The 11303-nt window shown below is 45.7% G+C and overlaps 1 protein-coding gene across 1 annotated transcript in view; it reads right to left on the bottom strand.

Moving 5' to 3' along the window:
- The window catches only part of dennd4a (DENN/MADD domain containing 4A), a 54984-nt gene that overhangs the window by 40534 nt on the left and 3147 nt on the right, over positions 1-11303 (bottom strand). The window contains exon 2 of the mRNA XM_062546712.1: positions 1-150. This exon is cut by the window's left edge and continues 210 nt beyond it. Within this exon, the coding sequence (XP_062402696.1) occupies positions 1-125 (125 nt within the window). The 5' untranslated portion in view covers positions 126-150. The remainder of the gene's footprint in view (positions 151-11303) is intronic.

Below are 11303 nucleotides of genomic sequence, written 5' to 3'. Positions count from 1 at the left end.
CCCGCGGGGCGCTGGCACGACTCATCGGCCTGCTGGTGGAGCTCCTCCTCCAGGGGCTTGGAGGAGTCGGTGAGGCCGGCCACCACAAAGTAGTCGGCTACGCGAGGGCCTTTGTCCTCCATCATATCCCATCACCGGAGACACAGAGATCTGAGGGAGACGAGAGGAGACACACAGGGAGGGAGAGGGTGATTATGATCGAGTACAAGAGACAGAGAGAGAGAGATAGAGAGATAGGGAGAGAGAGAGAGAGAGAAACTGTGAGTGAGGCATAGAGAAGAACTGACAGAGAAAGAGAGAAGCATAGCTAGAGTGTGAATGAGACTAAATGGGAGTTGACAGAGCAAGAGAGAGAGAGAGAGAGAGAGAGGAGAAGAAGAACAAGAACATTGGAGAGAGAAGAGTGCAAGCATGTCCAGGCATTTAAGAGTAAGTAGGACACACAGTTTATCTCTGCAGATACATCAAGGAGAGTTTGTCGAAACTAAACAGTCTCCACTCTGCAACTTCGACTGCTCCACCATGAACAAACAGTAAAGGAGGAAAAAGCTATACTGGTATTTGAAGGTAATAATAGTTATATATAAAAAACACTTTGTGATTCCATGCAAAAATGTCACGGAAAGTCCCTGATGTGATAGTGGAAGTGTGTATGAGGATATTGAAAGCCAGGTACTGAGCCGCTTGGTGGGGACAATCACTGTGAGCGCAGTGTGTCACCCACAACAAAGAACGAGGAGTTTGGGCTTGTTTGTATGCGGAACAGATTCCTGTGGTTTCCATATAAAAATAGCCCTCGACACAAAGCGACCATGGCACACACTGCCACATGTATCTCTCTCTTCCTCCAACACACACTGACTCCCCCTCTATGTGTCTCTCATAAACACTAACAAAAACATACAAAAAGACCCACAGACACAAACACACACACACACACACACACACACACCGCAGCTTTCCAGAGAGGAGTTTGAAGTGAGCGAGGGCATCTGGAAATAGTTACATTCCTGCACTCCGACAGAGCATGAAAGCATATTTGAAATTATGCATGAGAAAAAATGCTGCGTCCCTCCTGCTTATGTTCAATTCAGCTCTGCTATGGTGAGAGCTACGCATCGGCATATTCTAAAAGAGCTTCATTAGCACAGGCCCCTAGTGTCTCCCCCTCTGCAGAGCATCACAATGAGCGCTAGGAAAGGGATACTTCACCACCAGACAGGTACTCTTTAGCGGGGCAGAGTGGAGCTATCGGTTCCCCTCTGACAAGTGTCGCGAATACACAACTCCGTTTCCCTGAACAGGCTGACCTGGAGGACTTTGCGGTCAGCACATGAGTCAGCCCCCTGCTTTCTCCCTGTGTGTGTGTGTGTGTGTGTGTGTGTGTGTGTGTGTGTGTGAGTGTGTGTGTGTGAGTGTGTGTGTGTGTGTGTGTGTGTGAGTGAGTGTGTGTGAGTGTGTGTGTGTGAGTGTGTGTGTGTGTGTAGGTATGTGTTTGTGTATGTGTGTGTCTGTGCAGACGTTTCCATGTGCGTGTGTGTTTGTATGTGCATGTCTATGTGTGTGTGTGTGTGTGTGTGAGTGTTTGTGTACGAACATGTGCTCAGTGACCTGAGCTGGCAGGACAGAGGTGTGTGTGATTGAGTGTGTGCCACAGGCTCTCTGCAGCAGCAGTGAAATGCTAGGCAACCCCTGAGCTCTGCGTTCTGTCCCCCCTCCCTCATGTCATGTCACCCAGGCACTCGTCCACCCCGTGAGAAGCAGCTACCTCCACAGCACACACCGCCTCTCCTTTCTGTACCATTCCCTAACATTCCATTCTATTCCATTGAGTTATTTTCCAACCTCTTCCACGCTGTTGTGTTCCACACCATTACATTCCTTTACCTACCATAACATTCCAATCTTTTTCCCTTCCTTTCCTTTTCCAATCCAGCCCTGTTCCTTCCTCTCTCCTACCCTGCTCTGTTAGTGGGCACAACAGCCATAAAACCAAGCAACACCCATTACATCTCAACTCTTTTAAAGCGTCAAATCCCTAAAAACATAGTCTCATCAAAAAACATCTCTACTCCTCTCTTTTTCCTGTGTATCCACCTTTCTCTTGACATTTGTCGTATTCCACTTCTTACTTCACTTCAAAGCACTTTCTCCTCCCATGTGCCAGCCTCAGATATTTCTCGATGTCTGATCCTCTGTCTTTGTCATTACTCTCTACAACAACAACAACAACAACAACACCAACGTCTTCCTTTCCATGGTTCTTCTCCAGGTGCCCATGCACTTATGGCTCCCTGTGCCTTGACCAACCTACTTCCAGTTTGGCCCATCAGTCTCTCCTCTTTGCCCTCACCCTCTCCCCCGCCTCTCTCTCTCCCTCTCTCTGTCCTCCTGTCTTTCCCCTTCCCCCTCCAGGTCTCCCTCACTCTCGCTCTCTGCTCCCCTGCTCCGTGCACATGGGCTGGCCAGCTGTAAAAGCAGATGCCCCTGAGCGACGCATCCTCATCGCCATGGCCACTGGTCACACGACTCCCAGCGAAAGGCTTAATGGCTTAAGCAGAAGGGAAAACTGACCCCCTGACCGGCTCCTGGACGTCTCAGCCCCCCCCCCCCCCCCCCCCCCCCCAAGGCCCTCCATTCATCCCGCTGGGACACACATCACTTTGAAATACGGCTGTGCTCACGCCAAACAGCACCACAGGCACTGATTGAGCATGTAGAGAGGGAAGGGAAGTGGCCAGTGACCAGAGGAGGATCCTGTGACCGTGGGTGTGGACAGGGCAGGCTGGTCCTCTTGGCACGGGGACGATGTGCAGGCCAGACCTTAAGACATTACTAATCCTCCTCAGGGCTCTAAGTCTCCTGGGGAGGGGCCAAGGGGAGCTTCTCTGAAAGCCACCCTGGGCCTGAGAGCCATCGAGCAGTGAGAGGATCAATACACACATACACACACACACACGCACGCACACACACACACACACACACACACAAAAACACAAACACACATACACGCACGCGTATGCACTCTGCTCTCTCTTTCTCTCCCAATGTTCATCTCTCTCTCTCCCAATGTTAATTCTCTCACTCTCTCTTCCTACCCTTTTCCATGTCTCTCTCTCTCTCTCTCTCTCTCTCTCTCTCTCTCTCTCTCTGTGTGTCTCTCTCTCTCTCTCTCATGGTGTAGCTATCCTGCCCTCGCTGGCTGGCTGTGCAGCCAGCCACGTGAGCTGCCTCACACGCACCCTTACACACACGTTACTGTCACCTCACCAGGATTCTGCTTCACCCCCTCCACCACCACATGACATGCACACGCATACACACACACACACGCAGGCGCACACACTGATGGGATCTACCCACAGATTGTCCCTCTGACACTTTGTGAATGCATCTTAAAACACTGACGTTGGAAACTGGAGCAGGACCCTTCTGTATCACTTGTTGTTCCGTGTTACGTGACAGATTTGGGATTATATATAGAGATAATCTCCCGTCTGCAGCTTCTCTAACGCCTACTGCATGCTGCTGCGTCGACTAGGCCCTGCCCCCTCAAAATTATAATCCTCACCATGGAAACACGGCAAAAATTCTCCCATGCAGATGAACTGTGCACAAGCGAGAGGCAATATTCATGTTCACTCTAATCAATGGACAGAGAGAGCAGCTGCTAAGACTCGGCTGGTTCAGCTACCTGTTGTTCACAGCTCATTTAAATATAGTAGTCTGGCATAAGCCTACCTGAACACTAGGCTAACAGTGGAAAGGGTATTCTTCTGTATTTCCCTCATACCAAGTGTATGATGGTGTTTTATTAACTAGCAAAATGGATTAAATAGAATGTTTGCTGTTTGCCTGTATCTATCAATACATTTCAAAATGTAAGAAAAGCAACGGCCAGCTGGCCAGGGGCAAGTTAAGACCGTGTAAGCTGGTTGACCAGTCATTGATCCAAGGTTTTTCCACCAGTCACCATCATGAGTCAGCTCAGCTCACCTGTGATGCTAACTGGTTGAAGCTAAGCATGAGAGACTACTGAAATAACAAGGGGGCTCATTACAATGTAATAATAATTGTAAATATAGCCGCAAGCGGCGATGGCGGGCCCGAGCACCTGCGGTGCGGAGACCTGTGACATTTCGGAATCTAACAAAGCAACATGTACGTGTTGGTGGGCATGTGCATGAGCAACACACATGCCCACCAAATTTGGTCAATTTTCCTGAATGTATGTGTCAACCACAACAGACAACACGCTAGGTGGCGCTATAGAGTCCCTAAGCCACACCCCAGGCCAGAGCTCTATCTCTGACTATCGATAGCAATAACGCACAAGCCCACCAAATTTGGTTCATTTTCGCGAATGTGTGTGTCAACCACAACAGACAATGCGCTAGGTGGCGTTATACAGTCCCTAAGACACCCTTGGCCAGAAGCGCTGTCTCTGAATAGCTATAGCAATAACACACATACCCACCAAATTTGGTTCATTTTCGTGAATGTATGTGTCAACCACAACAGACAATGCGCTAGGTGGCGCTCTAGAGTCCCTAAGCCACACTCTAAGCCAGAGCTCTGTCTCTGACTAGTGGTAGCAATAACACACAAGCCCACTAAATTTGGTTCATTTTCATGAATATATGAGTCAACCACAGTACACAACGCGCTACGTGGCACTATAGAGCCCCTAAGCCACACCCTAGGCCAGAGCTCTATCTCTGTATCCATATTTGTAGTTCAAATTTGAGATGATAACCAGTGTGTTGATATGGTGTACTGTAAATCATGCATCTGTAAGGCTTACATCAATATCTTTGCTTCAGATCATTGAATTCATAAAACCTGTTGCTGTTTTTAATGTGTGTGTGTGTCTTGATGTAAACAAAACGTACTAAGTCATGATTGTTTGACTTTTCTGTATTCTGGTTATTACATGCTATTCCAACCAAGCATTTTTGTGAGGATAAGAACCACTTTAGTGGTGGACTGGTTGGGGATTGAACCGGCAACCCTCCTGTTACAAGCCCCAAGCCCTAACCAGTAGGCCACGGCTGCCTCAACGGGGGGGGGGGGTTGTGTGTGTGTGTGTGTGTGTGTGTGTGTGTGTGTGTGTGTGTGTGTGTGTGTGTGTGTGTGTGTGTGTGTGTGTGTGTGTGTGTGTGTGTGTGTGTGTGTGTGTGTGTGTGTGTGTGTGTGATTGAGTGAGTGAGTGAGTGAGTGAGTGAGTGAGTGAGTGAGTGAGTGAGTGAGTGAGGAGAGTGTGTGTGTGTGTGAGTGAGAGTGTGTGTGTGTGTGTGTGTGTGTGTGTGTGTGTGTGTGTGTGTGTGTGTGTGTGTGTGTGTGTGTGTGTGTGTGTGTGTGAGTGAGTGAGTGAGTGAGTGAGTGAGTGAGTGAGTGAGTGAGGAGAGTGTGTGTGTGTGTGAGTGAGAGTGTGTGTGTGTGTGTGTGTGTGTGTGTGAGTGAGTGAGTGAGTGAGTGACCAGGAGTCCCTAAGCCACACCCTAGGCCAGGGCTCTGTCTCAGTCTAGAGGTAGCAACACACAAGCGCACCAAATTTGGGTCACAGACTACAGGTGCTTGGGCCCATCAATGCCCCTTGCGGCCTTTTTCTGTCTTAAAAGACACCCCAATTCAAACATTCACCATTTGAATATACTTCACAATTCCTCTTGGGCAACCCCTCAAGATCATTTTACTGCTGATATATGATTTGATAAACCCTTGGTTTGATTCGATAAACCGTCTAGGACTAGTGTTTCAAAATACATGACTTTACTGTATTCTGGTTATTACATGCCATTCCAACCAAGCATTTTTATGAGGATTAGAACTTGGGTCTGACTTGGTCAGTCCCCAATTCTATCACAAAAATGACTTAACCTGAGTAAAATCTTTATACACATGATCTTTTCTTTACCTTTTACTTTGCATCACACTGTCATTCTTGACTCTGTGTGTGTGTGTGTGTGTGTGTGTGTGTGTGTGTGTGTGTCTGTGTCTGTGTGTGTGTGTGTGTGTGTGTGTGTCTGTGTGTGTGTGTCTGTGTCTGTGTCTGAGTCTCTGTGTGGAAAGCGGGGGAGGTTAGAGAGACATCCAGCTGGGAGAGAGGGGAGGGGTGGGAAGAACTGTGGGGGGAGGGAAACAGACAAGAAGGGGGAGAGTGGGTGAGCCACAGTGAGGGAGCAAGACCATGCGCGGCTAGGGAAACAGACCTATTAAAACCTAATAAACCTAAATATCTCACTTTCTGTTAACATGGTTGAAATCAAAATTGCAGCATAGGTTGATATGATTATAATTATTCATCAACTCGCTTAAAAATATTTTAGCTAAAACTGTGTCCACCACAATCATTAATGCGCTTTTAAAAAACACAAACAACACCAAATTCAAAACTTTGTATATGACTGTCACTACAAACACACTAACTAATACTCCATCAAATTTCATCCAAATTAGTCACTGTTTTCTGCCTATAACACCAACTTTTTGATTCTTTTATAAGACACCTAGATTCAAACCTTCGCCATTTCGATATACTTTTGAAATTCAAAAATCTGGTCGCAATTCCTCTCAGGCCACCCCTCAAGATCATTTTAGTGTTTAAATGACATAATTTCGATAAACCGTCTAGGAGAAGTATTTCAAAATACATGATGTGCAAAAATCAGAAAATCTCACATAATTCAAATTCTTCTAAGATTCACTATATAGTTTAAATGTAAAACTTGTTCAGAATAATACAACACACATGTCCACCAAATTTGGTTCATTTCCGTGAATGTATGCGTCAACCACAGCAGACAGCACGCTAGGTGGCGCTATACAGTCCTTGAGCCACACCCTTGGCCAAACCTTTGTCTCTAAGTACAGTTAACAATTCCACATCTAGATGCCAAATTACAAGAGTTTTAGTGCATGTGAAGTTGGTGAAAAAGGGCGAAAAAGTTAAGGGTAAGAGGAATAGAAGTATAAATATAGCCGCAAGCGGCGATGGCGGGCCCGAGCACCTGCGGTGCGGAGACCTGTGACATTTCGGAATCTAACAAAGCAACATGTGCGTGTTGGTGGGCATGTGCATGAGCAACACACATGCCCACCAAATTTGGTCAATTTTCCTGAATGTATGTGTCAACCACAACAGACAACACGCTAGTCGGCGCTATAGAGTCCTGAAGCCACACCCTAGGCCAGAGCTCTATCTCTGACTATCCATATCAATAACGCACAAGCCCACCAAATTTGGTTCATTTTCGTGTATGTGTGTGTCAACCACAACAGACAATGCGCTAGGTGGCGCTATACAGTCCCTAAGACACCCTTGGCCAGAGCGCTGTCTCTGAATAGCTATAGCAATAACACAAATGCCCACCAAATTTGGTTCTTTTCGTGAATGTATGTGTCAACCACAACAGACAATGCGCTAGGTGGCGCTATACAGTCCCTAAGACACCCTTGGCCAGAGCGCTGTCTCTGAATAGCTATAGCAATAACACAAATGCCCACCAAATTTGGTTCTTTTTCGTGAATGTATGTGTCAACCACAACTGACAATGCGCTAGGTGGCGCTATGGAGTCCCTAAACCACACCCGAGGCCAGAGCTCTGTCTCTGAATAACTATAGCAATAACACACATGCCCACCAAATTTGGTTCATTTTGGTGAATGTACGTGTCAACCACAACAGAAAATGCGCTAGGTGGTGCTATGGAGTCCCTAAGCCACACCCGAGGCCAGAGCTCTGTCTTTATCTAGCGGCAGCAATAACACTCAAGCCCACCAAATGTGGTTCATTTTTGTGAATGTTTGTGTCAACCACAACAAACAATGCTCTAGGTGGCGCTATAGAGTCCCTATTTCAGACCTTTGGCCAGAGCTCTGTCTCTGACTAGCAATATGAATAACACACAAGCCCATCAAATCTGGTTAATTTTCGTGAATGTATGTGTCAACCACAACAGGCAATGCACTAGGTGGCGCTATAGAGTCCCTTAGCCACACCCTAGGCCAGAGCTGTCTCTGACTAGAGATAGCAATAACATACAAGCCCACCAAATTTGGTTCATTTTTGTGAATGTATGTGTGAACCACAACAGACAACCCGACAGAGCGTTCTTAAGCCTTCTTTAATCATTGTCTAATATTAAGGAAAGTTTAAGATCTATTAACTAAGGTGTTGCCACACACACACATGGCAAATAAGTTGCAGGATTGTGGTGCCTTCTCTCATCCTCAAGTTGGGTTATCATCTGTTGGCCTTCTTACCACCACCAGAGAGGCATGGGGGATGGGTGAGAGAGTGTGTGGAGGGTCGGTATGCAAATGAGGGGGGGGGGGGGCATGGGGCTAAGATAGAAAGAGAGAGAGGGAGGGAGGCAGAGGGGTCAAGGGGGAGGCCGTGTGTGTGCGTAACTCTCTGGAAAGCTTGCGCGTGTGTAATGTGTGTGCGGTTACATGTGGTTCTGTGTGTGTAACAGGACCAACATGAAGGCGCGGATGAGGAAAGATGGTAACACAGAGCCATCCTCATATGAAAACCTAAATAACTCACTTTCTGTTAATGTGCTTAAAGTCAAAATTGCAGCATAGGTTAATATGATTATTATTATTCATCAACTCGCTTCAAAATATTTTAGCTAAAACTGTGTCCACCACAATCATTAATGCACTTTTAAAAAACACAAACAACACCAAATTCAAAACTTTGTATATGACTGTCACTACAAACACACTAACTAATACTCTATTAAATTTCATCCAAATTAGTCACTGTTTTCTGCCTATAACACCAACTTTTTGTTCCTTTTATAAGACACCTAGGTTCAAACCTTCGCCATTTCGATATACTTTTGAAATTCAAAAATCTGTTCGCAATTTCTCTTGGGCAACCCCTCAAGATCATTTTACTGCTAAAATGACATGATTTCGACAAACCGTCTAGGAGAAGTGTTTCAAAATACATGATGTGCAAAAATCAGAAAATCTCACATAATTCAAATTCTTTTAATATTTACTATATAGTTTCAATGTAAAAGTTGTTCGGATTAATACAACACACATGCCCACCAAATTTGGTTTATTTTCGTGCATGTTTGTGTCAAACAAAACAGAAATCGCTCTAGGTGGCGCTATAGAGTCCCTGAGCCACACCCGTGGCCAGAGCTCTGTCTCTGAGTAGCGACGGTAATTCCACATGTAGCTACCAAATTACAAGAGTTTTGGAGCATGCCAAGTTGGTGAAAAAGGGCCGCACGGGCTAAGAGGAAAAGAGAATAATAAGAATAATAATAATAAGAAATATAGCCGCAAGCGGCGATGGCGGGCCCGAGCACCTGCGGTGCGGAGACCTGTGACATTTCGGAATCTAACAAAGCAACTTGTGCGTATTGGTGGGCATGTGCATGAGCAACGCACAAGCCCATCAAATTTGGTTCATTTTTGTGAATGTGTGTGTCAACCACAACAGACAATGCACTAGGTGGCGCTATACAGTCCCTAAGCCACACCCTAGGCCAGAGCTCTATCCCTGACTAGCTGTAACAATAACACACATGCCCACCAAATGTGATTAATTTTCGTGAATGTGTCAACCATAATAGACAATGTGCTAGGTGGTGCTATAGAGTCCCTAAGCCACACCCTAGGCCAGAGCTCTATGCCTGACTAGCAGTAGCAATAACACACATGCCCACCAATCGGGTTCATTTTCGTGAATGTATCAACCACAACAGATAATGTGCTAGGTGGCGCTATAGAGTCCCTAAGCCACACCCTAGGTTAGAGCTCTGTTTCTGACTTGCGGCAGTAATTACACACAAGCTCACCAAATTTGATTCATTTTCGTGAATGTATATGTCAACCACAACAGGTAACACACTAGGTGGCGCTATAGAGTCCCTAAGCCACAACCTAGGCCAGAGCTCTGTCTCTGACTTGCGATAGCAATAACACACAAGCCCACCAAATTTGGTTCATTTTTCGTGAATGTTTGTGTCAACCACAACAGACAATGTGCTAGGTGGCGCTATAGAGTCCCTACGCCACACCCTAGGCCAAAGCTCTGCCTCTGACAAGCCATAGCAATAACACACAAGCCCAACAAATTTGGTTCATTTTCGTGAATGTTTGTGTCAACCACAACGGATAACGTGCTACTAGGTGGCGCTGTAGAGTCCCGAAGCCACACCTTAGGCCAGAGCTCTGTCCCTGACTAGCAAAAGCAATTCCACATGTAGCTGCCAAATTACATCCAATTTATAACCTTTTTTCTGCTTATTACACCAACTTCCTGTTTCGTAATAAGTCGCCATAATTCAAACCTTCGCCATTTCAATATACTTTTGAAATTCAAAAATCTGTTCGCAATATCTCTTGGGCAACCCCTCAAGATCATTTTACTGCTGAAATGACATGATTTCGATAAACTGTCTAGGAGAAGTGTTTCAAAATACATGATGTGCAAAAATCATAATCATAATCATAACTCAAATTCTTCTAATATTTACTATAGAGTGTAAATGTAAGAGTTGTTCAGATTAATAGAACACACATGCCCACCAAATCTGGGCCATTTTCGTGAATGCATGTGTCAACCACAGCAGACAGTGCGATAGGTGGCGCTATAGAGTCCCTGAGCCACACCCTAGGCCAGAGCTCTGTCACTGAGTAGCCACATAAACTCCACATGTAGCTGCCAAAATACAAGAGTTTTGGAGCATGCTAAGTTGGTGAAAAAAGGGCGCACAGGGTAAGACGATGAAAGAATAATAATAATAATAATAATAATCTGAGCAAAAACAATAGGGCCTTGCACCTACGGTGCAGCCACTTTCAGTGGCCGCACCTCGGTGCTCGGGCCCTAATAATAATAATAATAATAATCTGAGCAAAAACAATAGGGCCTTGCACCTACGGTGCAGCCACTTTCAGTGGCCGCACCTCGGTGCTCGGGCCCTAATAAATAAATGTGAATGTAATAAATAAACCGTTTTGTGTAAAAGTGACTTTTCTGGGCCAGCGAATGTATACGACGGACCAATACAAATCTGATGTACTGGCCCAAGGAGAGAAAAAAATTACATTGGACTGAATTAGTAACTGAATAAACCTCATGTGATAAAATGAATTCTATAAGTGTAATAACTAAATTCTTCCAAGAGAACTGCGTTTAGCATGCTGGAATGCTGGATATGAAGCAGGATGTGGGTGGTGCACCATAAGGGTGTTCATCACTTTGAAGAAAGACATGAGACATGACAACTAAGCCTGTATTTCCCGCAGCAACATATCATCATCACACTGAA

Source organism: Sardina pilchardus, chromosome 10, assembly GCF_963854185.1.
Source record: "Sardina pilchardus chromosome 10, fSarPil1.1, whole genome shotgun sequence".
Classification (NCBI taxonomy): domain Eukaryota; kingdom Metazoa; phylum Chordata; class Actinopteri; order Clupeiformes; family Clupeidae; genus Sardina; species Sardina pilchardus.
The sequence above is the reverse complement of the archived record's forward strand: the minus strand, read 5'-3'. Positions and strand labels throughout refer to the sequence as shown.